Source organism: Trachurus japonicus, chromosome 13, assembly GCF_045865225.1.
Source record: "Trachurus japonicus isolate A0001 chromosome 13, Traja_1.0".
In the NCBI taxonomy this organism is placed as follows: domain Eukaryota; kingdom Metazoa; phylum Chordata; class Actinopteri; order Carangiformes; family Carangidae; genus Trachurus; species Trachurus japonicus.
This window is the reverse complement of record NC_140919.1, coordinates 29,128,172-29,155,507: the sequence shown is the minus strand read 5'-3', so window position 1 is coordinate 29,155,507 and position 27,336 is coordinate 29,128,172. Positions and strand designations below refer to the sequence as shown.

General features: G+C 42.9%; 3 protein-coding genes across 3 annotated transcripts in view; 2 read left to right on the top strand and 1 right to left on the bottom strand.

The window, feature by feature from the left end:
• The window catches only part of nup88 (nucleoporin 88), a 109,946-nt gene extending 92,293 nt beyond the window's left edge, over window positions 1-17,653 (top strand). The window contains exon 2 of the mRNA XM_085795847.1: window positions 17,637-17,653. The gene's annotated coding sequence lies outside the window, so the exon portion shown is untranslated. The remainder of the gene's footprint in view (window positions 1-17,636) is intronic.
• hnrnpul1 (heterogeneous nuclear ribonucleoprotein U-like 1) lies at window positions 178-10,648 on the top strand. The gene is made up of 16 exons (XM_085795846.1): window positions 178-241; window positions 742-1,063; window positions 1,400-1,786; window positions 2,897-3,116; window positions 3,230-3,303; window positions 3,500-3,639; window positions 3,839-3,938; window positions 4,062-4,174; window positions 4,316-4,582; window positions 4,991-5,113; window positions 5,200-5,328; window positions 7,487-7,655; window positions 8,410-8,670; window positions 8,860-9,026; window positions 9,125-9,400; window positions 9,778-10,648. The coding sequence occupies exons 2-16, from the start codon at window positions 778-780 to the stop codon at window positions 9,892-9,894; spliced, it is 2,829 nt and encodes a 942-aa protein (XP_085651972.1). The 5' UTR covers window positions 178-241; window positions 742-777; the 3' UTR covers window positions 9,895-10,648.
• Window positions 10,693-26,291, bottom strand: rasgrp4 (RAS guanyl releasing protein 4). Its single transcript, XM_085795849.1, has 17 exons — window positions 25,806-26,291; window positions 20,455-20,651; window positions 19,179-19,290; window positions 18,912-18,974; window positions 18,667-18,798; window positions 18,373-18,514; window positions 17,765-17,938; window positions 17,489-17,605; window positions 16,656-16,931; window positions 16,479-16,559; window positions 16,086-16,190; window positions 15,850-15,959; window positions 15,532-15,682; window positions 15,398-15,434; window positions 14,958-15,089; window positions 14,645-14,847; window positions 10,693-11,658 (listed from the first exon to the last, which is right to left on the bottom strand). Exons 1-17 carry the CDS (start codon window positions 25,820-25,822, stop codon window positions 11,548-11,550), a joined length of 2,160 nt encoding a protein of 719 aa, XP_085651975.1. The 5' UTR covers window positions 25,823-26,291; the 3' UTR covers window positions 10,693-11,547.
• Window positions 26,292-27,336: the final 1,045 nt, after the last annotated feature.

The window sequence follows — 27,336 nt, the reverse complement described above, 5'->3', positions numbered from 1 at the left end:
CCCACTTTACTCATCAGGTCATGTAAATAAAAAGAAAACTGTATGGAGCCCCCTTCCCAAGTGTCAGCTGCAGGTGGACATGTTTATAACACTACATTACCCATAATGCCCTCAACGTAAACAGTACACTTCCTGTTTTGGAGCGTTTCAAACATCCGGTTCAGGCGTCGGTCGCCAGGGAGCAGTCGTGAGTCTTTCAATCCTTCGCCGCTGCTGACCCGCGCAACTAGCGTGAGAAGAGGTAGGCCTCAACGTTATTTTTAAACGTATTTAGCATCATAACTATGTTAGAAACTGAAAGCACAATGCATTGACTATGTAATCCCCGTGCAAAGGCGGAGTATGGTTTGCAGTTGGAATATTCTGAGAGTTTAAAGTTACTTTGTCCTGCACGGTTTGGCGGGACATTAGCTACCGTTATGCTAACCAGCGTTAGCCACATAGCGGCAACCTGAAGCTAATAACAATTCATAGATGTTTTAGTTATAGTATTGTCTTACAGGCAGTTGCACAGGCAACGGTTAGTCAAAGTTTTAATAAAGCAGGGACTGCACGGGTTATAGACCCAGTAGTGTAGCGAGGTTTTACTGCACTATTGCATCCACCGCTGCTAGCTTGGCTAACCAGCTAAAGTAGGCTGTTTGGCTGAGACTGCCGCGCAACAGATATCGATTTGAAACTTAGCAGAAGTTAAGTGTTGTGAGCTGTACTTGACCATATTCTGCTTCCCGTGTGTTTCAGTAAACGAATAAGGACACAAAAACACCGGAAAACACAATGAGTGTAGACGTGAAGAAACTGAAAGTAAACGAACTAAAAGAGGAGCTCCAGCGCCGCGGCCTGGACACCCGAGGCCTGAAAGCAGACTTGGTGGAGAGACTGAAAGCTGCTCTGGAGTCAGAGACTGAGGCGGATGTTACAGAGCCAGGGGAGCAGCAGCAGCAGCAGGAGGAAGAGGAGGAGGACTACAGCCAGGACGAAAAAGACAACGAAGAAGAAGAAGATGATGGAGATGGAGATGATGGGGATGGAGAAGATGTAGAGGATGTTGAAGCGAAGCAAGGTGTTGATTTGTTTCTTCATGTAGATTTTTTTTTGCTTTCTCACCAGACTAGACTTTAAATATGTGTGACAACATTAGTCCTTGCAATCTATGCGTAGTTTTACATGTGTACTTATACACTCTATAGTGTTTGGGATCCATACTTGAGATATAACTGATTTGGTAGACAAAGGCTATTTGATAACAAAAGTTTGTATTGTTACTTTTAAAACTTTTCCCCACTTCATTTTAATAAGCTTGAATGCACTTATTATGTTCCACAAGTGTGTTCATTTGTCTCTTTTATACTCTTGAGTGAAAACTAAAAGATGTTCATCTTAATTTTATCATTTGCAGAAGCAGTTGATGATTTTGGTGATGATACTGGGGATGGTGAAGCTGAAGCTGAAGCTGAAGCTGAAGCTGAAGGTCAAGGTGAAGATGAGGGAGAAGGAGAAGGAGATCTCCCTGAAGAGGAGGATGAGGGCAGAGATTCAGGTGGTTACTACGAGGAGGAGGAGCAAGAGGCCGAGCCATATGAGAGTCAGCCCGCTTCAGACTCGGGCCACAGCATGCCAGACTTCACAGCCGATGTAGATATATCCAAGTCTGACATGGCAGAGGAACAGACCAAGACTGCGCAGGAGCCACAGCCGGAGTCACAGCCACAGACACAGCCAGAGCCAGAGCCACAGACACAGCCACAGCCACAGCCACAGCCACAGGAGGCTGAAGGCAAACCAGGTGAATTTCAGAAGTTTATCAGCATGCATTGTGAAACACTAAGATACTCTGTAGTCAAAATGTTTTGTCAATGGTTTAATTTTGGACATCTGTTCATTTGGAAGCACTGAAGAGTTTCAGTGATTTTTACTAAAGAAGATGGTTTGGTGCGATCTTTATGCCATGAAAAAAAATCACAATCAGGGAAGTGAGAATGACAAATATGTTTGACGGGTATGAGAGAGAAACCAAAGATTGTGTTTGAACTGATTGAGTCCATTTATAAATAAAAACAAATCTGCAAGTTAGAGGGGGACATTATATATTAGGACATTGTATAAACTATTGTTAATGCAGAAGTTCTCTGAAGGCAGCCTCCCTCCTGTGGCAGAGTCAGCTATATCACATCATTGCACCAGATCTGCACACAGAGGTAAAGATGACTTAATTTGCAGAGTGGTGAAGTCAAATAGAGCTCACACAATCGTAGTTACTGTTAAGAAGCACAATACAACCTTTGCTGGTCAAAAGCGCAAACTTCATCAACACACCTGATCAACCTGCAGAACCACAAGCACGTAGAACCGAGGCATTTTATCTTCTGTCTGTTCACAGTCACAGCCGCTGGTTCAACAACATACAACTGGCTCTCTGTTAACCAACAGGAATCTAAACTGTGTCAAACCAACGTAATACGCGTTTGTGTGCAGTGCTTACACACACAGCACGAGACACGGCAAGGTTGGACATATTCTGCTGACTGGGTGCAGAGTTTGGGGAAATATGCTTTTTTTTTACTGAGTGGCAGAGATATTTTCCTCTCAAACATACAGATCTGATTAAAACAGTTCAAACACAATAATGTTCAAAAATCTGCATTTCAAGGGGCTGCACAGCCTAACTTCTGCGTTACAATAGATTATAAAACGTAGTGGTTAGTAGTAGTTGGTGATGGTTTTGTGTCCCGTCCCGCCTGGCGAATAAACACAAGAACAGAATATTAAAACATTTCTTCATTACACCACCATAGAACAATTTTTATAGATATGCTCTCAGTGATTACTTTTCACTGATGGCACTGTTGTAACGCCGAACATGTAGCTCACCAATTATTATTCATTTGTCATGCAGAAATAAAAGTGGAGGTCAAAATGGAAGAAGATGCCGTTCCTGAGCCTGCTGAAGATAAAACGGAGGATTCTCAGAAGGCAGAAGAACAGCGTGGACAAGATGGCGCGGCTCAGGCTGAACAAATCAAAGCGGAAGCTGACAGGGGCGGGCACCACAGCCGTAAGAGACCATATGAGGAGAACAGGAGCTATGGCTATTATGAACATCGTGAGGACAAGAGGTATGCTCATTTTAAATTGTGTACAGTACAGCACACCAACAGTAGTGTGATGGCATTGTTACTGATTGTTGCTTTAAGGGCTGATAACCTTCTACTTTCTTGATACTATACAGATCTCGCACGCCACAACCGCCTGCTGAAGACGAGGAAGAGAACATAGATGACACTCTTGTCACAATTGACACATGTAAGTAAGATACACAGAATAAAATTGGTCTCAGCCCAGACTCGGATGACTTAACGAAAATGTTTCAACAGCCATTTCAAGGTCAAAACTTATGGAAGTGACACTGACAACTGTCCTTGTTGTTTGTGTTTAAAATGCTGCTTGTCTAGTGCCTGAAATACATTTAGATTGTCTGTGTGTTTGGGCTCTTTTTCAGACAACTGCGATCTGCACTTCAAAGTGTCCCGCGATCGCTACAGCGGTTATCCACTGACCATCGAAGGCTTTGCCTACCTCTGGGCTGGAGCAAGAGCCACACATGGTGTCACTCAGGGTCGTGTGTGTTATGAGATGAAGGTAATACACACAGAATATGTTGTTATCATTTAAACAGTGTGTGAGCAGCTCCAGCTCCTTTTTTCTACCATGAACACGTTGTGTCTTTGCATTATGGCAGCTGCTGGAAACTTAAGAGGGTTGGGAAGATTTTCAAACAAATATGTAATAAGTCTCCTCACGGTTTCTTTTTAACCTGGTGTGTCTCACCACTGTTTAGATCAATGAGGAAATCCCAGTGAAGCACCTGCCCAGTAGCGAGCCAGATCCCCACGTGGTCAGAATCGGATGGTCCCTGAACCACTGCGGCACTCAGCTTGGTGAGAGGAACATCTGTGTGAACGATCAAGACGTTTGTCATGAATGAGTGTTTGCTGCACCAGAGAACTGTAGTCTTTAACAGAAACAATGCACTTTTTGCACTTGCACCTTTCTTGTTGTAGGCGAGGAGCCCTTCTCCTTTGGATATGGAGGAACAGGAAAGAAATCATCTGACTGTAAGTTCGCAGACTTTGGGGAGAAGTTTGGCGAAAATGACGTCATCGGCTGTTACATTGTAAGTTACGGAAACGGTGCAACAGTGATTTAATTATATTATTTGAATCTAAGGATCTTGTTTATAATCCATGTGGTTGATAGTATACAATTACCTAGTTAAACTCAAGATGCATTTTGTGCCTCCATACTGTTATTTCAGGACTTTGACAGTGGTGATGAAGTGGAGATGGCCTATTCTAAGAACGGCGTGTCGCTGGGCGTGGCTTTCCGGACAACCAAGGAGGCACTGGCAGGCCGTGCCCTGTTCCCTCATGTGCTGGTGAAGAATTGTGCCGTTGAGTTCAACTTTGGACAGAAGCGGGAGCCTTACTTCCCCCCACCAGAGGGATACACATACATCCACAATCTGGGGATGGAGGACAAGATCAGAGGCACTAAGGGACCTGCGAGCAAGTCTGAGTGCGAGGTAAGGCAGCACTGAAATGAAAAGTGTCTGACATTTCTGCCCCTCAAATATGTAACTGACTGTTATAATCAGTCCAAAAGTGAATGATGCACAGCTTCTGTAAAATGGACCCATTTTATTGTGTTTTTATGCTCCCAGCTGGAGCCAGCATAGCTTCAAGTCTGTCCTGTCAAATTATAATCTCTGGCACAGTAAATGGATTGCAAGCTGATGCTCTGAAGGCCATGTAGCAATAACAAATAGCTCCATTATCTATAAATATCTCTTTTAATCAATATGTTCAAATTTGGAGATATAAATGTACTGTGTGTTTAGATATAAAGAAATGCAGAGAGTGCTTCATTTTACACATTGTATGAAGCTGAAAAAAGGTTTATATGATTTGTTTTCTTTGTTAACGTGTTTCAGATCCTGATGATGGTTGGCCTGCCGGCCTGCGGAAAGACCACCTGGGCCATAAAACACGCAGAGACTAACCCTGAGAAGAAGTACAACATCCTGGGCACAAATGCCATCATGGACAAGATGAAGGTTGGTTAGGACCGACCCCCAACCCTCCGTTATACACAACTGGTCTTACAGCCCCTAATTTTGTTGTTTGACTGATTATTCTGCAGGTGATGGGTCTTCGGCGCCAGAGGAACTACGCCGGGCGCTGGGATATTCTGATACAGCAGGCCACCCAGTGTCTGAACAGGCTGATTGAGATCGCCGCCCGCAAGAGACGCAACTACATCCTGGACCAGGTACTGCCCTCTCACCCACACTCTGCTCTGATTATCGCCACAGTCAGTCAATGTGCCCTGATGATCAATCTCTCTAATGGACTATTTATTTATCTTTCAGGGTGGCTCTGTGTATTATAGAGTAGAAGAAGCATTGATCACCCTGTTGTCACTTGCTTGTCATGCATTGTTAAAGAAAATGATTAATGGCTCTCATAAGTGGCAGAATATTTCATGTTTTCATTCCTCAGTATATTTGCACTTGCTATTTCTTGTCATAATACAGTATTGTTTGTCTTGTGAATCCAACAATGTACAAGTAAACCATGACTATGTAAAGATGTTGAGAAACAAGTAAGCTCTGACTGGTGAGTAAGAAAAACACCTTCTGTTGCTAATTTAATAAGACAGAGTTGATAGCTTTTTTAAAAGCTATTTTGAAGTGAGATACATGGAGCTTTTGAGTGTGTTTTTTAATAAATTGACCCTAAAGGTAAGTAATGACTAACAGGTTTTAGATTTTCAGATTCTTGTGCTCAGCAAAAATTAGAAAAAGGTAGGTGGGTCTGGTGGACTTTGGCTTTTCATTGGATTCTGTGAGTACGTGCAGGTAGGTTATATCTGTCTGTTGTTGTCTTGAGTGGGACTAGAATCCGTTTGAAGATGAGGTAAGTCAAGGTAAGTTCGGAGGGACCCGTTAGAGCAGGAAGCTGTTATTGTACTGGATCAGATTTGATTGTGGCATAACTGGCTCTTCAGAGAGAAAGAATATTGTTGTCATCAAGTATTGTCACGCATGTTCAGTTGATTTTGTAGACGGTGATGATTTTGTGGCATAAAAGTCAGCTAAATTAAATATATGCTATATGTCTTCAGATTGTTTATAGTGTTGGTACAACAACAAATAACCTTCACAGTTAAGTTGCAAATCCCATTAATGACTAAATTGGTGAGGGTTACAGTTCCAATAGAGGAAGTGTTTGTGTCGTCATATTAAATTAGTGTGAGATAACTTTGAGTAAAATGAAGTGTTGTGGTGTTGCTGGTCACAGTAAAGGCAGTGGTTACTGTTGAGTGAACAGGGTTTTTTTTCATTGTAGCTGAGACTTCTGTTGTTTGCCCTCTTTGAAGCTATTCTCTTATGTGAGGTGTGTAACCGCCGGCAACAGCACATTCACTGTTTGAAAAACATGATTCACCGTGATGCTCACTCTATTATCATCGGCATGTGTGTAAGTCTGCGGCTGGTTAAATTCTGAAGGAAGCAGTTGTGCGTTGTGGGCACTCGCAGATATGTTGAATGTTTTGAATCCACCAGTCACGTTGTTAAACTGAAGTGTGGACCTTCTGAATATCAGAGGTCACATGTTTCTGGATTAGTTGGTGTTTTGAAATGTGGCCAAGCTTCACAAGCAGCAGCAGTGACGGATCAAGATGTCGAATTTTTAATGCTTACATGCAATTTCATGCAAGTATGGATACAGGGTGTCAAATGATGAAGCACATTAACATGCTATGGCAGTTTTCACAATGCTACAGATATTCAGCTAATGTAAATCAAGGCAAATATGTTTCACAATTTCCAAGCAATAGTCATGGAATGCCAATTTTCCTTACCCAAATAGGTAACAAACTTTGTAAGAGTAATGGTAATTAGTAGGTACTGCAGGCACCTTTTCAAGACATGACATGATCTATCACTTTGCATTTATGCTTGGTTTTTCTGAAAGGGCGTAAGAGCTTGGGTTATGGTTAGTGATATGGCCTTTGACAGAGAGCACACCTCAAGTAATAAATACAACATTAAAAAACATATCCTCACATCGCAGCTAGTTGTCACCGAAGAGACAATTGAAGAAGCTATGTAAATATCAGTTTTTATGATTGCCTGATGTAAGCACACACATCTAATATATAGATCTGGTTAGACACATCTGGGGTCCCTCTATGTCAATAATCACCGTTCATCCGCAGTCTCTGGGTGCCTGGATGTGCAGTCCGAGGTAAGTCTGTGGAGTGACGAGAGGCCTCTAGCACTTGAGTAAAAAACGTAGACTGACATCCAAGCCAAACCTCTCTCACTTCATTATTGCAGGGTTCCAGCTTCCTTCCAGTGGAAAGCCATTACAAGTAAACAATAACAAACAAGCTTCTACTTCTTTCTTGTCACCATTGCTAGACAAATGTATATGGATCAGCAAGGAGACGAAAAATGCGTCCTTTTGAAGGTTTTCAACGCAAGGCTATTGTAATTTGTCCCACGGACGAGGATTTAAAAGAACGAACATTAAAGCAAACCAATGAGCAGGGGAAGGATGTGCCCGATCATGCTGTTTTAGAAATGAAAGGTAGGAACGCTGTGGAAACAACAAATAAAACACCAGATCTACTTTTTACTTTTTCTATGTGTTGTCTCTAAAATCAAACTTGGAAGATGCCCCCTCCCCCCTTCCCCTATCATAGCCTTTGGCCAGATATCAGACTTGGACATATTTTAACAGTCCACATGAATTTGATTCTTCCTTATTTTTGCCCTCTATTTGCCACTTGCCATTCAGCTTTCTTCTAATGCACTGCAAACTGAGAGTTGGGCCGTGGTGAGCCCATGTCACTGTAGAACCATTATTGCACAATTGGCTTCCTGGAAGATTGTGTTTCCAAACAACAAGCTTACAAGCAGTCACATGCTCAGGTTGTTAGAAGTAAATTTGTAATAGCATTACATCATCTGTCCTTGGTTTGCAGTGCTGTTTCCTCTTCTCACCAACCTTCTAGTTGTCCTTTTTGTCCCCCTCCCCACCTCTACTGAAGTCTCCTCCCTCCCCTGTGTCTGCTTAAACAAATGTTTCCTCCATGTTCCCCTGGAGGTAACGTTTGTCCCCTTTACCCTGCCCTCTGCTTTCATCTATCTGCTCTTAGTTTCTCTATGATTTCCTCTGCCTCTGTATGGTAGTAATTATTTTTCTTTTTGTTTTCCGGTGGTGTGACTGCTCTGGTCTTCACTACAACCCCCTACCCCTCTCTCTCTCTGTCTCTCCATCCGTCTCTTGCTGGATGGACTGTCTCTCTCTCCTCCTGTGGTCACCTCTGTCAATCTTGAAGCCAACTTTACTATCCCTGAGGCTTGCGACTTCCTGGAGGCCGTGACATACGCTGAGCTGCAGCAAGACGAGGCTGAAAAGCTGTTGAAGCAGTACAATGAGGAGGGCCGCAAGGCTGGCCCGCCCCCTGAGAAACGCTTCGACAACAGGCAGGGCGGGTTCCGCGGTCGCGGCGGCGGTAGCTTCCAGCGGTACGACAATCGTGATGGGTCCCGTGGTGGCTACCAGAACCGCAGTGGAGATAGCAGTGGATACAGAGGAGGTGAGTGAAACAGTTATACTTGACACCATATTTGTTCTCACTGTATAATATGTTAGTTTACGTTCTTATAAAATGAGTTGGCGAAGTCTTTCGACGGGGGGTTCTTTAAGCTGTTTTACCCAAGTGTCAGTTTACAGCAGAACTGCTGAATGCATTGTTATTGCAACACTACCTTTGTTTGTCTGGCAGGCTACAACCGTGGCAGCTATAACCAGAACCGCTGGGGCAGCAGTGGCAGCAGCTACAGCAGCTACCGGGATGGAGGCTCCGATTCACGCGGTGGATATAACCGTAACCAGCAGTCAGGAGGAAGCTATAATCGCTCAGCCCCTTACAAGGGAGGAGGATACAGCCAGGTACTGAGCATGACCTTTGATTTATACTCTTTTAGAAATTAAATTGAATTTTAAAAAATGAAGTCACTCAATCTAATCTCCTGAACGTTCACCATCAGAGCTACAGCCAGAGCTACAACCCAGGGTACAACCAAGGCAGCTACAACCAGAGTTACTACAGCAACTACAGTCAGTATCCTGGATACAGCCAGAGCTACAGCCAGACACCTGCCACTGCGCAGACATATAACCACCACCAGCAACAGCCACAGCAGCAGGCGCAGCAGCAACCGCAGCAGCAACAACAGCAGCAGCAGCAGCAGCAGCAGCAACAACAACAACAGCAACAACAACAACAACAACAACAACAGAGCTACAACCAGCAATATCAGCAGGTAAGTGACAAGCAATTGACATGTTCATAGACATCATGGATTTTCTGTAATTACAGTAGATATATTTTTAGATTTATTTTAGTTTTCATAGTAGAGTAATAGTTTATCCAAACCACTGCAGTATAGCTTTCTGATTGATGATCACAAGACAATGCAGACAGAAATCTGCCGCAGCCATGCTCTCCACACAGAAACAAAAAAACACAAGCTGTCTGAAGCCACCTGAAGTTTTAAGTCTGCAGGACTCATTGGATTTTGGGTGGACTATACTAAATGCTGAAAATCACTTGCTGTGTCTAACGAACGTGCAAAATAAAGATGTAGAAACAGCTCAGAAAAAATGAAAAAAGTGCCTTCTTTCTGTTTCTCCCATCTAGTATGCTCAGCAGTGGCAGCAGTACTACCAGAACCAGAACCAGTGGAACCAGTACTACAGCCAGTATGGCAGCTACCCTGGACAGGGCAGCCAGGGCTCGTCTTCTGGTTCCCAGTAGCTTGACCTTACCCATCTGCACCTGCATCCACGTGTGTCCTGAACGCCTCTGACCTCTGCAAGGAATTGAATTTTGTACAGTTCCACCTTAAGTCATCAACCACTTAAACTGTATACAGTTTAACGTCTTTTCATTTTTTTACTGAATGAAGTCTTACTCTAAACAGTGACCGTGAGGTGGTAGATGATAGGTATCAAAACATTTAATGAATATTGAGTGTGGATGTCTGTTGAACTGCACTCCACATTTCCTACATGTTGAAGAGGTTATTGTATATTTCTAGGATGCTAAGTGTGGGAAAAGCTACAGGGTAGGAAAAATACAGCAAAGCCTGAATAATTTGACGTGTTTTGAGAAGCTTAACAAAGAACAAAATGCATGCTTTTTACCCTCATGGCCCTCTTTTTTGTCTTGCTTTTTATTTTTCAGTTTCCGAATGAGAACCTTTTATTTACTCTGATAGAATTCAACATTGCATTATGGAACATTTTTTTATAGGTGGTGATAATGTAGTATTTAAGCGTTAATCCCGTCTTTGAGAAGAATATTTTGCCACTCTAGTTGAGTAGTTGTATGTGCTTATGTGCTTTTTTTTTTTTTTAATCACATTGTGATGGTTGTTCATTGAGTCCCGTAGTTAAAAACCTGTACTGTCAAACCCATTTTTTTCTACCTGACAATGAAAATCTGATTATGACCAGTTACCCAAGCTGTGTTCTTGTCTTTATACAATAAATATGATTGTATACGCCTGGAGATGTTCCTTTTTTCAAAAACAACCACATACTGCATCATATCTCACTGTTGGTGTATATTTCTCATTTTTAACAAACTTGAAATCACAAAGGACAAAACAAGCAAGGATTTAGTTGAAATATAACATATTTGGAGCGTACATACAGTTCCAGTGCAGTCCTGCTGAACCTTAAATGAACTTCTGTCGAAATTTGAAAGTCAAATGTTGTCAGGGCAGGAAATAAACAATTTCTGCTAGTTACCATGCCTTCACAAGCTCCCATCGCTGTTGACCAACCAAATTAGGGGTGGGTGATATCAACAGTCTTTTGTCACATTCTACACAATTTCCATCGCATGCAATCGCAATATCATTTTTGATGGATGTTTTCAGGAAATTGGCAACCATCACATCACCCAATGCAAAACCAAATAAATATAAATTTATATTTTCTTTATCTGCCTACTTCGCAAAATCATAAGCAAAGTTGTCGTATATGGTAGCTGCCAAAGTTAAAATTAACCAGAATTATGCTGAGGTTAGTGTTAATTTCCCACCCTGCATTTGTAATGTGTGTGTATTTGATCAGGACACATTGTGGATTGAGGTTGTGAATAATAGCACCAGAGAACCAAGGCACGTGTTCTAGAGACAAAACGAGGTGTTTATAAATTACAGCAGAATCAATGTTCAAAGCCTAAACAGTAAGCCAAACTAATAAGGCTGACAAAAATAAAATAAAAACAGGTCACAGGCCACACTTGAATGTGAAGGAGTCCATTGATAATTGCTGGCATTCTTTAGTGAATGGCGGGTAAATCAGTCATCAGTTCAACACCAGTCAGACACAGCTCTGTCAGAAGCGAGGTGGTGTCTTAATGTCTTTGTCCATGTGGGGAAATTGGACAGTAGCGTGCTCAGTCCGGCTCTCTGCTCTTGTCTTTGTAGAGATGCAGCTCCTCCAGCTTCTCTGGCAGGAAGGTAACAGGCACTGAGCAACCTCGGGTTCTTGGAGGCATCGTGTTGACCTGCAAAACAGAAACCAATCAAGAAAATTACATAAGGGCAAATTCACCCATAATCCAACAGAAAAGAAATCTCACTCCAGGGATTTAGAGCCATGCAAAGCTTTTTGTTTTATCCACAAACTCTTGGTAGGTCTTGGGAAAGAAAGTAAAGGGAACTTTTCAATACCCCTTGAACACTGCTGATGGTAAATTCATACAGCTCTGTTTGCAGACAGGCTTTTCTGGGGGCTAATCATTCACACTGATCCATACAGGAGGGCAAGAGTGGGTTCAGTGTCTTGCCCAAGGACACTTCGACATGCGGACTGGAGGAGCTGGGAATCAAACGACCTTCTGGTTAATGAACGATCGACTCTACCTCCTGAGCCACAGCTGCCACAATACACCAGATGTACAACACGTGGGGGGTATCAATAGTCAAAGGGACACGGTTTATGGAGAAACATTAGTATTACATTTGTCAAATATAATTCTTCGATTCTGTTATTTGCCAAAAAAAAGAAAAGAAAGAAAACCAAATGGGCTGGCAAGGTTGGGTGGTAGGGTGATTTGGCTGTAGCTGCATTTCTCAGTTCTCTATTGTAAATGAAACAGCTTACTTTCACAAAGGACACGGACACGATTTATTGGTGTAATTTTACTGTGTTGTGTAACCCCTGGCCTTGGTGGCACGACTCAGTCTTCACACAGACTCGACTGATTACAGTAGATAATTTCAAAGGTCTAAGTCTGCTGAGTTGATCTGTGCACAGCATTTTGGGCTTGTATCAGCTGTTCACAAAGAATTGGCTCAGACATATGACTTTGACATAAAGAGTTTTCTATAGGCTACTAAAGGTAGTAATACAGGCCTTACATTGACTTACACTATATTTTGTTTGTGTTTCTTTTTTTTGGTTCTCATACTTAAAGGTTATAGCTACAACTTTTTCATCAAAAGGATTAATTTTTCAAAAATAATACATCCACAGAATGTCTAGAGGGGTGCAGAATAAAAGTATTAATTTTACTGAATTAAAAAAAAATAGTATATAAATAATTGTTTAATAAATTTTGGCGGGTCCGAAATATATAAATATTTACATCTGGTTACATTGGCAACGTCGGCATGGAATGATCTCTGTGGCAACAGCATTAGAACGTTGATGTCATGTGTCTACTGCTGTAACTGGCAACCAGTACAACGGAAGGTTGGAGCGAGAGCAGGCAGTGTGAGTTCTACACCTACTGGCCAGGAGGAATTAAACTTGTAGCTATCACCTTTAATCTGTCATCTCTGGCAGTTTAATGTGAAGTGCACAAAAAGGTGGATGTCTGATAACAGAAGGAAAAATGTGTGCAAGACAAAATGATTACCCCAGTGTATAGAATTTAAATCGCTTCAGCGTTCTGAGTTGAAGACAGTATGTTGCTTTGAATTGTTTCTACAGGTGAAATCATTTGAAATAATAAGCACAGAGGATTTATGTGATTCATGTGTCTGCTACTTAGTAAGTCATGGTTCTCCAGTGGAATTTAAACTACGGATTTTAGTGTCTACCAGACATTTACAAGGACATTACCGCCAAGAGTCATTTCAAGTAGTAAATTTAACGTGTTAAAAACCAAGCCTATTTAGGCCTTTCTCGAAAATTGCATATCCATAGTAAAGGTGAAAAAATTTGAAATTGCTGAGATGAAAATTTCAGTATGTGTGAAGAGTAAATGAAGATGGCACCCCCCCCCCCACAAAATCATATTTTAGATGAGTGTCCTTCAGAATGATGCTAATAAAGCTCAAAACCTCTATCAAATGATTGTACAATGTATACATTAGCTCTGCAGTACGTGGTTGATTCTGATAAAGTGAAGCAGTACAAAATTATTGAAATTTTACAAAATATTCAGGCAAGTTTTCCAAAATGTCCATTTTTGGCACAGCTTGGAGCCACTATAAACCATTGTTTGATCTTTATTTTCACACAATTTGCATAAACTAACTGAAAAAGAATCATCAACCATAGACTGTAAGGACTTAACCCTCTGTGTCCCTCTGCGTAAAGCTGCACTGACCTGCTGCAGTTACGCCTGGCTCTGTTACTGCAGCGGATTGGTTGATTCGAGTGATTGACAGCATTCCACGTTGATGTGATTGACAGCACTGGCAGCCAATCAGAATCAGCAGAATCCTGACATGTGTGACGCGCAGGCTGTTGTGTCTGGCGCTCTCAAAGGTTCCGCCGCTTCTAAAGCCCGTCCGGACCGATTTAGATGTAACACCGGACTGTAAGGGGATTTACATGTTTTTGTTTTTGTTTTTTTTATACAGTCTATGGGATTTACCCATATAAAACAAACTTTTCACGGCAAAACAGCAAAGGTAAGAGGGAATTTACAACCATGTTTTGGCCAAGCAGTGTCTGTGTTTGCTCGACTTTGCTCGTTTGTCTTCTCTCTCTGCCATGCTGCTGTGTAGCTTCTGTGTTAGCCGCGGTTGCTACGTATCGTTCCAATCTTTGTAGCCGGCTCTTTCATATGGGTAACGTTAGTTGATGTGTTTTGCATAATGTACAGTAGTATACGAGCCAGAAATGTGGCGACTGGGTCCACACAGAGGTCCTTCATGAAGTTTGATGTTTAGTTGTTTGTTTGGGCTGTGTTTGGGTCATATAAACATGGTTTTTACACGTTGTAGACCAGCTTCTGCTGTCTAATTTGATGTAAATATGACTATATTCTTTCATAATTAGTGCTGTAGAGGCTCTGTGGTTGTTGTTGGACTTTGGGGTATAGCAAGCAGAAAGCATTGGTGACTGATTTCATCTCTTTGCTACTGTGGTAGTAGCTGAACGTGTATCACTGCTGGAAGCTCTGTGTTGTGTTGTTCTAGCACACACAATCCAATGATTTAGACATGCACACTGATGTACAAAGAATAAAAAACAACAACAGAAAACATCATTAAATCCAGCATTATCACTTTGCAAGGACCTGTGTCCTGTCTCACCTTTCTAAGTGAGGTGCCATACACGTCAGAGTTGTGGTGGTTTCGCCTCTTGTCCTTTTTCTCAGGTGTCCACACTCCAGGATCTGTCTGAGTGGAGCGGTCCGACAGCGTTGAATCACCCATGTTGTTTCTCCAGATGGGACTGCCCCTGTTGTGCTCTGTGTCGTTACTTTGGGGGAAAACGAAGGTCTCCTCCTCTGAGCCTGGCGGGGAGTGACACAACGTTAGTGCTTTGTGTTTCAGGTCATATTACATTATGGGAATTTTATATATGTGTGTCTTGTGCACTGTATATGACAGAGAAAAGACGCACTCCCGCTGTTGCCCTTGCCTCTTATGTCTGGGGCAGGTGTGCACGGGCAGGACCCTGTTGTGTTTTTGTGTTTCTTCACGCACTCCATCCCGACCAGATCTCGACAGTGTCTGTGACAGTTTATCCCACAGTCTGAGAGAGAAAAATATTCAGATTTTAATAGAGGCACCTCTACCTAAATCATAATAGCTCTGCATATTCAAAACCAAATGACTTTCACTTTACATGCATACAGCTGCAGACATTTTAAAACCAACCTGAACCTGGTATGATGTAACTGAAGGTTGGTAAGAACATGTTTCTTTTCACCTGAACCTTCAACTTATTTTACTGAGTATCAGACAAACTCTTGTCCTGATGAGGCTGAAGTACTATTTTCTGAATGATGACATGACATGGACTGTCATTTTAGATGTTCACTTTATTCTTTATGATCTTACCTTTACAGTGGTAGCCCTTCTTGATGACTCCCAACAGCTACAAGGGGGGGGCAGACATGATATGTCATGTTACTGTCTGACTGACCAAAAGAAACATAAAACCACAAACATAAAAAAAAACAATGGATACTAACAAAGCCTCCACATGTGTCACAGAACGTTGGCCGTTTGTATGTGGTTTCATGGAAGTTATGTGCGTCTCTGAAGTTGTAGCCCAACTTGGCACATATAGACATTCCCCTCATGAAGTAAGAGGTGATTTCTTCACGGCTGATTTGTCCCTCCCTGGACAGAAAATTTTCCAAAGTGCAACATAAAAGTGAGTTTTTTTGTGTGTTTTTTTTTTTTTTACAATCCATTCAACAACTCATGATGTTTCATGTTCTCTCTGTCGTGCAGCACTGCAGCCACGTCATGGTGAGAGGCCTTTGTGCGTGCTGCAGCTTCCTCACCTGTCAGTTTCGTGAGTGCAGAAGGAGAAGGGGAAGTTGGCTGCTATTTTTTCAAAGTCCTCCAGTGAAATGTAGCCATCTTGGTTCTGGTCGTAGTTTTTCATTATGGACTGCAGGGGGCAACAGAGCAATCAGATCTCCACACGCTCCTCAAAGCAGTTTGGTTAGTTCTGCTTAGTGTTGCCAAGTAATAAGGAAGTGAAAGGCAGGAGGTTGTTGCAGAGTCACATACTCACATCCACCATTTGTTTGACGTGTTTAGATATGGTGTCTGGGTCGAGCCTGGGGGCGACTCCTGATCCCCATTCTGCCACTACTGGTGCTTTAACTGGAGCTACAGGCTGTGGATGGACAGATGCTGTGATGAGACACGAAGGACTGCATACGAGAAAACAAGAAAAAAAGAAAGAGCACACCCACCACATAACACGCTTCCCTAACGTGTAGCACTTTGATGTGGCTGACTTTGATGTATTTCAGCACGAAGTCTGTGCTTTTGTTTTGAAGAAGACGTTACACCCACAGAAAGAGCACAAATATCTCTCTTGTGAAAAGAGGTTAAAGCAAGTGTGAGCCTGATGGCGTTAGATTAGGCTCTACTTCAAAGATGGGTATGCATCTCCACTGACCTGGATCTTGGGGTTCTTGGGCTCCTTGGTGTACGAAAGTTCATATATCTCATCCTCGGTGTAGTATAAATCTAGAGAGAGCTGAAGCATTAAAAGAACATAATTTAAGACGTTCTTTGTGGAATCTTTCTTTCAATTTCAATTCCTGAAAGTCGCCTCCTTGTGTCCGTCTCATACCGTGAGCAGGTGCAGAAGGTCTTTGTTGGCCTCGAAGGGTGGCGCGCAGCTGTGGATGGCCAGCAGGTCGTTGATGTTGCTGTACAGGTGCTGCAGCTTGCTCAGGTTGATCTTGTCCTCCTCGATGTAGTTTGGCAGGACTTCATTCAGCGAGATCAGATCCTTCAGGTGGACGCCCAGGATGGGCACCTTGAAGCCGCTGCACTCGTTGTAAACCCGCCGGTAGTTGCTGTAGTTGCTGCGTGAGGAGAGCAGCTCTGTCATCTCGCTCAGGGCCTTAAAGAGGAAAAAGGTCAAGAGACGATTGATGAATGAGCCTGACGTGTGTTCCTGCAGTTACTTATTAGATATTTGTTATCTAAATGAGCACATGAGAACATTTAGGTAAGTCGTTTTTAGTAAGTAAACATAAAAACAGTCTGTAAACAGTGATGTATAGCTCTTTGTACGTGCAGTTAATGCTAGTCTCCAATGATCTTTAATGTAGCATCAGCTGTTTGTCGACATACCACAGCCTTCATTTAACTATATATAATACTAAAGCAATAATATAATAATAGAACAAAGAAACCGCAAGAGGGGAGTTGACCCATCCCAAAAAACTTTCCAAGATACTGTGACACCTGAACGCATCATCCTCTTGCTTAAAGATACGGAAACCAGTATGCCTCATAATTTTCAGTCATGTTGACAAAACTTTGTTGAGGTGGAAAAAAAGAAGCTCAGGAAGGAGATTAATTCAAGACAGAAACATTTCATCATCTTGGGCTTGTGGTGAGCTAGTCATCCATCATCCAGAGACTGACTCATGGTTTTTGTAATATTTAAAATACCTTAGTGATGTCAGGAGGCAGCAGGTTAGAGGTGTCTTTGAGGCGGGAGATTGAGCTGTGGCAGAGGCCTCCAGTTACTGCCATTAGAGTGTTGAAGTTTTGCAGAGTCCGAAGCTTCTACAGAGGTGAACAGAGTGAAAGTCAGGAGGGTACAAAACAACAGTCCTTTCCCCCCAAAATCATAACCCAGACAAGTAAAGCTCTTGGAAGCTGAACAAATATCCTCCAAAGCCTCTTAGCCGGGTTGAGTGATGTTTGATCCCTTGGCCAGTTTACCTGAGCCACGTGAATGAACTTGGTGAAGACCTGGGCTCTCTGCTGGGCCGTGTGTCTGCTGAGGATCATCAGCTGGACCCACTGGGAGACGCCGTTACACATCATGACCGACCGCTCCAGGGCAGGGTTGTCCCTCACCGAACCTTGATCCACGTAGCTGCGGTAGTCCAGGAACTGGCAGAACAGACGTGGAGGTGGTCAGCTCAGGAAACAGCACGGTCAGTTCAGCAGTGTAAACAATAACTGTTCAGACTCTCCCCTGAATCTAGCAGATAAAGTGCTTGAACTTAAGATAAAAGTAAGTTATTCTGCAGGAGGTTATACAAGCAATTGCTTACAATCTTCGAAACCAAAAGGTCACCGATACCATCAATAATGAAGTCATAAGTCCCCCATATATTATCCTCTAAATCCTACCAAACCCTTGAAAGCTATTCAGTTATTTGATCACTACCTTAAACATGTTAGGCTGTCAGGTAAAATGATGTTATCTCGCTGATTCCACAGTATCATATCAAGCATCATTTTCCGCTGGATATCTGTGCATGTCATGAGGCAGAATTAAACAAAGAAAAGCAAATAGTGACAAGTTTGTTGACTGAACTCACCGAAATGTTACAAAAGTTCTTGAATTCCAGGTAGCTGAGATGCTCGGCCATCTCATCCGGCTCCATGTGGTCAAAGATCAGCGACACCTTCCTCTTCTTCACGGAGGGCGAGGGTGCCTGGGATATGTTCACATGGGGGTTTCTAGGAAAAGAAAAAACCAAGTGAAATAGAGTCCTTTTTTCCCCTTCTATTTATAGAAACAGTATTTTCTATTTATAGACAAACGTGTTTGAGTTGAGCAAACTGCCGTTCGTCCAGGGTATAGTGGTGAATAATTACAAAGCGTGGCTCACAAGCAGTGGTGGTCGATGTGCTGCGAGTGCGTCTCCTCTCTGTCGGACCGAACCAGCGCCAACAGGTCCCCCATGGTCTGCTCCAGGAGGGGGCCTCCCTCAAACACTGCCGGAAACTGGCCGATCCACTGCCTTGCCACGGCACAGGGGCAGAGAATATGTTTACTACCCACAAATAGAGCAGTATAACCAGTTCTGTCACACTGCCACACAACACGGTCATGTTCCCGCTGTCCTTTACTCACCTGACAAGATGGCAGATCTGTGTCCGTCTCATCCCTCTTCTGTCCGATGGACAATCCTTGTAAGTGAGAAGAGTCAAGGATCTCAGCACACAACATCACAGTAGACACCAGCAGCAGGGATACGCTGTACACTACAAATCTGCTTTGCCCACAAGGAGTGTAAAACAAAGCCACGTGTGTTTCCTGATCTGATTAATTAACATGTGATTGGGAGCAGTGCACTGGCGGGACCGTGTGCGTTTTGCGCTGAGCGACAGTGGAGGATATAGGATGAGAAGTTTCTGGGCAAACGTCTCGGATGGCACGACCCAGCTGTGCATCATCAGCGTCATGTGGACGAGCTGAGATCCTTTGGCGCTGGAAACCTTCCCCTCCGAATCTGCAACCAAAACACAGCAGCATGTTTCACACAGAGATAAACAACAACAACAACAGAAACTGTGCTGCAGCAGCGTGGCTTAGCGGTCAGTCATAAACCAGTCTGCAGGGCCAGCCACCATGGGACATGAACAGTGCCACCCAATGTCATTGTCATTGTGTCACAAAGGGTTATTTAAGGTTTCTGGTAAAACGAAACAGATGCCAAAAATAAGGCTGAGTTGAGGTAGGCGTCACTACTTCTCACCTTTGACTAGTATCAACCAAATCAAACAAGCACCAGAGGTGCAGCACTCTATACCAGCTCTGGATCCTCTTCATACCAAAAGATAGAGAAAAAATGTGTTTGCCTGAAGCAGCACTTTCTCTTTCTGTTTAATGTGCATGCATTTGATCTGTGTAAATCACAGTGGATCACAGCAGATGACAGACGTTGTCAGTCACACTACTACTGACTCTGAAATATTTAATATTTCATACCCAAGCACTATGTTCGCTTTTGATACAAAAGCCCTGATGCATTGCACTGTTGTAAGTACAATCAGAACACCACCCAGTAAAACAGAGAAATAAATTCCACTTCCTCCTGCAGTCTTTTTGTATATTCAGATATTTTGGGCGTACTTGTTTGTTTCCTTTTGTTCACTGTTGGTGTTCATTAGTATTTTAACCTTTGATGGAAAAAATGGCAGTGGAAAAAGCTGATTACCCAGAACATAGTTTCTGTTTGGACCTGTCGCTGCTGAGTCTTGTAAATTCTGTTCACTATGACCGTGATAGCAGCAGGACTCTGAACAATTTACAAACTATGTGAAAGCTAAATACCAATAGGCATGGTAGGATAGTTTAGACATGCTTATTGTGATTTGGAAGAACTGACCAATGAGGAGTGTGAGACCACTGAAAGAGAGGGAGAGGAGAGAGACTTGTGTCGTTTAACAGTGCATGGGAATAGTTAGCTGGCCTCTGCAGCCCGGCAGAACAAAGCTTGATTGTATGAGACTGCCCTTTGTTTTGCTCCCTCCCTCCCCTGTCAGCCTCTCTCACCCTGGATCCCCCCCTCACTCTCCCTCGTCCCTCATTTATATAACCTGGTTGTGATAAAGAGCAAAGACAAATGACAAACCTTGGGAATGCATGCAAACACATAGAGACAGAGACTGACCAAAGCAGTTCAGGCAGCGCTGTATGAGGTCATCCAGGCTGGCAGCACTGGCACTGGGAGCAGAGCTGTGGCTGGCGCTGGAAGCAGAGCTGGGGCTCTGCAGGGCCCGGGAGATGTCCTGAGGACTGGGACATGTATTCCTCCTCCGTGGGACCAGCTTTGTGCTCTTCAGCACACCAGGGCTCTCACTGGGTTTCCTGAGAAGAATAGAGAGAGAGAGAGAAACGCACAGCGTGTGTATAAGTAGCCTAGAAATAAGTAGAGCAAAGTGTGGTGAAGTGCAGGTCAGCATCTGAGGAAATGCAGCTCCCCACATCTGATAAAGTGTGCTACAGTGCTGCAGCTGTTTGAACCATCATGCACAGGCAGAGGAGCTGCAAACAACTACACAGCTTAATGTGTTTTTCTTCACAAAGCCACCGTGGAGATAGATAATGGCGGAGAAGTCCAGAAAATGTTCATTATTTGTCAGATAGGTCACAGACTTAAAGTGGTTGGGGCTTTTTTCATACTGACATCTTGTCTCTAGTTGGAAATGACAGTCACAGGTTCTCACAGAAAGAACTGGCCCAGTTACAAACAGATGCACTGTGCTTTTTGGCTTCAGTCCTGTTTTATATGGAGAGAGTATCAACATGGTTTTAGTTAATGATGCATGTGCGGCAACTCTTTGCATGAATTTAAGAAAATAAATAGTGAAACAGCTTTGTTTATGTGTGTAAAAGTGTCTTTTAAATGCAAATTTTGAGAACAGCAGAATTTCAAGTGTAGGTTACTAATACTTGGACTTCACCTTTGTAGTGTTAAGACCCGCCTTTAAACGGTGGCCACAGTAGGCTATATCCTGAAATCTGAAAGTCAGGCTGAAAAAGTACATCATTACATCACATATGTATGAGGTCAGTAATACAACATGCCACATGTGTACAGCAATACTGATGTGCAAGTCATTGTAATTCCTCAGCATTTCTTCAGAAAACACCTGACGTGGGTTCATAAAAAGTAGCAGCTTGTAGCATACAAGATGTTATTTACTGGGGTGTTACACGCAGCACGATGGAGAGGAGGGGCACTAGTCTGCTGCACAAATCTATACAATGAGGCCATGTACATTAACAACATGTTTTCAGGCTTTTTAAAACTTGCATACCATCATTTGCATTTAGAATAAAAATAATAATAAATGCAATCAATGAAATATCAAACTTCACATGTCATAGACACACTGAGAAGAGATTAAAACATGACTTTGTTTTTGGGGATGTAGGACAGCGTCACTGATAATTGTGTTTCCCTTGACTTTTCATGGTAGCTAGAAACATGGGCTGAAGGGATTTTACTTTAGGTTGTACAGCACATAGACTGCAGCATTGGCCACACCCTTTGGTGGAGCTGGGGTGATGATGAGTGTGGTCAGAGGTGTAGAACAACTTTCCACTGAGGGGGGGTGGGGGTCCATAAGCAACACCTATTCTCGCAGCGTCATAGTGAGAGATACTACTGAAGGGCTGTTCAGCTGCCGCATGAAAAGAAAAATGAGACTCCTATGTTTCCTACAGTATGTGATTAAAGCTTCCTCTTCGGATCCGGGACTCAGTTTAGCAACATCTGACTGTATTTCACAATAACTAGTAACTGGTTGTTCTCATGCTATTTTACCTTTAGACTGTTCAATGAGCTACAATCCTCCAAACCTGAAATTTAGCCAAACTTTAAATGGAGAAAAGTCTTTGTGCATGTTTCCTTAAAAAAAAAAAATTAAAACCTTGTCATTTTGTGCAGTGGTGTTTCAAATTTTGCACTCATGCGTTTGTACATAAATTGTACATGTAGCGTGGCGAAACTGTTGGTCTCTATACTGCAGCTAATGTTATGACATTACCAGGAAGCACTGTGAGTTCAGAGAACTGGCGACAAGTTCCCTGAATGACCAGACTTACATCCCCTTCGCTTAACCTCTGTTTGTTTGTGCAGTTAATTTCCTCGGCCCACTCACACTCGCAAAACTCACACACACACACACACACAATGCATTACTCAACATACACTTGCACGCCTGTCTGTCTTTATATACAACACATGAATGGACACTCTTGGATGCACATTTTAATACAGGCATACGGGGTGACATTCACTGATCTATTCATACCACAAGCTGCTTAGCTCCCCCCCCCCCTCTCTCTCTCCATCAGACACCCTGATGGAGAGATGTCAGTCTCTCTGGATCCTGGTAGTCCATCTCCAGACGGCTGGTCCCAGACCTGCTAGACAACAAACCCCCCCCCCCCCTCCTCCTCCATCTCCTCCTCTTCGCCTCATTACACCAGCTGGCTACTGAACTCAAAACACTAACACTAAACAGCACAGCATGTACACTGTGAACAGTATTACATTCAATTGAAGTAAGCCTGACAACACACGTAGACCAAGCAAACAAGGTCATGATCAAGGTGCCTGCGTTCATCACCTGAGTCACACATTACACTCCTGCAACATGTTCCAGTCAGGCCATCACATCTCATGTTCTCAACATGATGAGAACATGCTCCGTGATGAGATGTGTTACAATATTATGGTCAGAAAAAAGTACAGGCTTTAAGTCAGCTGACATACAAGACCCTTGGTGTGACTGCTACCCACAATCCTCTGCTGTGGAGGGTAGTACCTTATCCTTATTATTGGCCCTGTGGACCACACTTTGCTGCTTCAAACTGGCCTCTAAACATGACTGTAGGTCACATTTGAAACACAGAATTGTCTATTGGGCTGATTTTGTTTTTGATCAATAGTATCAATACATTTTTAAAGTGCTTATCGTTAGCCTCATAGCATAATTGCCTAAGCCATATTTGAAAATTTTCGGGAAAAAAAAGAAAAAACACAATTTCTAGCAAGCAAAGTCAAAAAGATGACTTAGAACACTTTTAGAGTCCAAAATCACTATCTGCCTGATTGGTTGAGGACATAGCCAATAAGGCAAGGTGATGCAGCAGTGGTAGGAGAGGAAAGTTAGGCAGATATCTCAATTTGGCCAAAAAATGACTTAGGCAATTATGCTATGAGGCTAACGTTATGTTCCTAAGGTTGTTTTATGTCACAAGTAATTTACAATAATGAAAAAATAACAAATTCCCTCACTTTAGAGGCTAGAACAAGAGTGTGCTTTGCATTTTGCTTTTGCTATTTCATTTATTTTTTGTGTCCTATACATTTTTACAGTAAAACCTCCTCTTTTAGATGTTTGACATTTATCTGTAAAGTAATGGAAGAAATATGCTAAAATTGAAAAAGTAACATTTCTGTCTTCTGAGCGATGGCTTTCTTATCTCAGTGCCCTTTACAACTTTTCATCTCTCTCTCTCTCTTTGACTCAAAGTGAATCCAGCTCTGCGTGTCACACCAACGGAGGAGACACGATCGCTACTACTAACAGAAGTGCTGATGGGGAAATGCTATTGATGTCATGACGTTTGTCAGGGAATTTCCCACAGAGTGCTGAGCAGGTAACACATACAGTGCAGCAGTCAGTCATCTCTCGCCTGTGTAACGAGCCTGGAGAGTCCGAGTGCTGTTGGTAAATAGAGTCGGCTCATGATGAGCTCCCATGCAAATTTGAACACAACTGAAGTTACTGTTTGTGCATTTGCACTCGCCTTTCCCTGAGAGTGAGCTACACAGCAGGGCTAGGCTAAATATAATAATCACACCTCTTTTGACAGTGCCCCCATAGAAACTCATGACTCCCCAAACTTGATGGTGAAACAGAAAATCTTCATGTGCACAAAAATGAGGAACAAAAGCCCATGTTGTAATTAATGAGCCTCAGACTGGGTCCATCATATTACTGATTTAGTTTTCAGAGGACCTCCCACACCTACATTCCCTCCAGGACTCCTCCTTTACTTTTTTTCTCTCTCTCTCTTCCTATTCCTTCATCCTTGCTCTATTCAAACCATTCAGGAAACAGCTTCTCCTTATTTTCTTTGGAAAAACCCCTCTAACTCCCCTTCCTATCCGTGTCAGGACTCCTGGCTGCGGATCCAATTCCCCCCACCTCCCCTTTTTTTCCCCTCTCTCGCTCTCACACTAGCAGGGGGATATGCAAATTCCTCTCTTTCTTTCCTTAATTGATTAATTGAAGCCAAGGCCCTTTGAAGGCCTTGTTTGTGAGCTGCTCTTTTTCTCTTGCTCTTCCCTCTCCACAACCTGTATTCTTGTTCCCTCTGCGTCGAGGAGATGCATCTATTGCGAGGAGTGATTCAGTCATCAGGTCGACTTCAAGTTACTATTCCATAAGCTACTGCACCATCCATTGTATTTAGCAGCGAAGAATATCCATCAACTTTTTCATCTGTGGTGAGGAATTAGAAGTGTCAAGTGTTTCAGACTGTGGCCATGAATCTGTCCAGCTATGAAATCCTACCTTTGCAGTTTGATTTGTTTTTTGACCCACAAAGATTTTAAGTGTCATTCAAACAGTGCTACTACATTTGTGTTACTTCCAGCCTACTTGTGACAGTGTGTCTTCATTCTAACTAGTGAATTTAAGATACCACTGAAGGCCACTCCATCAGTCCACCTTAAACTCAAAGTCGCTAAATCACACACACAACACACATTTGACTACTGTAACATTTGACACACGATCCTTTCATTCCAGGCAATCTGATAAGAGCTGCGGTCACAACTACACTGGTAGAAAAAAAAGTGCCACTGAAAACACAACCTCCAAAACACGCTGTTTCTCTACAGTATCTAAGATCGAATGCAGAAACAGACGACCCCTGACTGATATGTAAATTAGCTGGGCAGAATAGAAAAAAAAACAGAACACATTTCCATGGAAAGGTGAGAAGACAACACTCAACAAGCACAGACACAAAGCTGAATGTCAGGGCTCGCTTGTGTGCAGTACACACAAATAATTTGAGAAGTTGATAGTCCTCGCTGATACTCAAGCCAGAGACAGTAGCTGTGACTGTGTTATGTGTGATATGTGTCTGCAATGTTTCTTTTTTTTTTTTTTTTTTTTACAAAAAGGCTATTATTCTCTCAACTGCACATTGTCAGGTTCAAATAGGCTAAATGGCAGGAAACATGTGCACACACACGCACACCAAATGAAAAATAAAAGTAAATGCCCTCCTTTTCTTCTCAGCTCGTCAAGCACTTTGCACAAACCACACTGCATCTCAAACACAACCTCAAGGTTCACACGTCTCGGCTGCAAATGAAACACATGCTGCTGACACATACTCAGACTTAGACTTGCTAAGACACTGAGCTGTTAGTGGATCTGACTCCACCAGACTCTCAGTTTTGATGTACCCTCTTCTTTTCTTTTGAATTACCTCTTGGTCTTGTTCATTGTAGAGCTCTTCTCCTCGGCAGCACTCCTCCTCCACTGGTGAACCACACGGGCATCTGAGCGTGTCTCTACAGCTCCATGGTTGACCCTACTCCTCCTCCTCCTCCTCTTCTGTGTCCTGTATGTGTTTATGTGCCCAGGACAGCGAGAGCAGGCACAGGACAGAGAGCTGCTGGGGGGCTGCTCACCTTCCAGTCAGAGAGACTAGACTAAACTCAACGCCTAAGCTCTGCTTATCAAACCGCTCTGTGTGTCACTCAGCCGCTCTCTCTTTGCTATCTGAAGATATCCATCAACCACAAATCAGCATCAAAACAGACTTTTTGCGCCCTGTGCCTGCAACGAAGCAGACGTGCTAAGAGAAAAAGCCTCAAACAAGCTTCAAAGCGGAGTGCAAGAGCTAACTAAAGTTATCCACTTGCCCCTTCAACATAAACAAGTCAGCATCTTAAATGGAGGAACTGGCTCTGACAGATAGGGGAACTCACATTGGTTTCTGTGTGTGTGTGCGTGTGTGTGAGTGTGTGCGCACAAGGGGGAGGGGAGAGGCGAGAGAGAGAGAGAGAGAGAGAGAGAGAGAGGGAGGGAGAGAGAGAGAGAGATAGTGATGAGCAATCATCTGAGCACCATCAGTGTACTCCAGGAAGCGACATCTGTGGCTCTTTTTAAGAGTATCAACATAGAAAGAAATGCGCCACACCTAAATGTCACTTTTTTTGATACAGTCTTCTGGAGCACTGCATGAACTTGGCAACAAAAACACTTCCTGAAAATAAATAGTTAGGTGTCTGATAACATTATTGAATCATGGCACACATCTCCTTACTAGATTTGTTCATCCAGAGTCTCCAGAGTCCCCCTGAATCACGTTTATCATCCTGATTTCTTCCTTTTCTTCCTCTTCTTCTTTTTTTTTTTAACCCACTCTGTCATTTCTCAGGGTAGCAAGATTACACAGGGAGGTAGTGTTTGTGCTTGTGAATGTGGCTGTGCAGCTGGACAGAGTGACTCAAAGGCATCCTTGTTTTAACACACCAAAAGGAAGAGGCGATCAAACAGGGGACATTAATGTCCTTAAGTCTGCAGAGGTGGCTTCTTTTCTGCAGGAAGCTGAGTGGCTGGCAGAGAGAGTGGGTGATATGGCATTCAAAAGCAGGGAAAGATGCACAGAGCAGGGCTCCTGCAGTCCTTGCATGCTAAGTTTGAAAACACCTAATAATGCATTGAATTTGCATTAGAGAGAAGATCACTTAAGGACTTTTATTAGAAATGGCAAAGGAGAAAACAAGCAATGTGGTAATCTTACCGTAATCTTAAGCAACAGGAAGAGTTGCAATCAACTCAGCTGGTAAATCAACATATTTGACACGGGCTGACATAATAGTCAATTATCTTCATTATTAAATTCCAGCTTTTGCACTGGCACCGTGGTAGGCTATGCACTTTATTCAATTTAATGCATTTCGTTTTCAGGCTTTTATTTTATTGCTTCTCGTAAAAACGGAAGTCTCCTG

What these genes read in the sequence shown, in the direction of transcription:
- rasgrp4 (XM_085795849.1), bottom strand. An exon ending in GCGCTGCCTGAACTGCTTTG is followed by an intron (nt 19,291 to 20,454) that starts GTCAGTCTCTGT and finishes TTTTGGTTGCAG; the next exon opens with ATTCGGAGGGGAAGGTTTCC. An exon ending in CAGATCTGCCATCTTGTCAG is followed by an intron (nt 18,799 to 18,911) that starts GTGAGTAAAGGA and finishes TGCCGTGGCAAG; the next exon opens with GCAGTGGATCGGCCAGTTTC.
- hnrnpul1 (XM_085795846.1), top strand. Translation starts at nt 778, where the DNA reads ATGAGTGTAGACGTGAAGAAACTGAAAGTAAACGAACTAAAAGAGGAG. An exon ending in GAACATCGTGAGGACAAGAG is followed by an intron (nt 3,117 to 3,229) that starts GTATGCTCATTT and finishes GATACTATACAG; the next exon opens with ATCTCGCACGCCACAACCGC. An exon ending in CCACTGCGGCACTCAGCTTG is followed by an intron (nt 3,939 to 4,061) that starts GTGAGAGGAACA and finishes TTCTTGTTGTAG; the next exon opens with GCGAGGAGCCCTTCTCCTTT.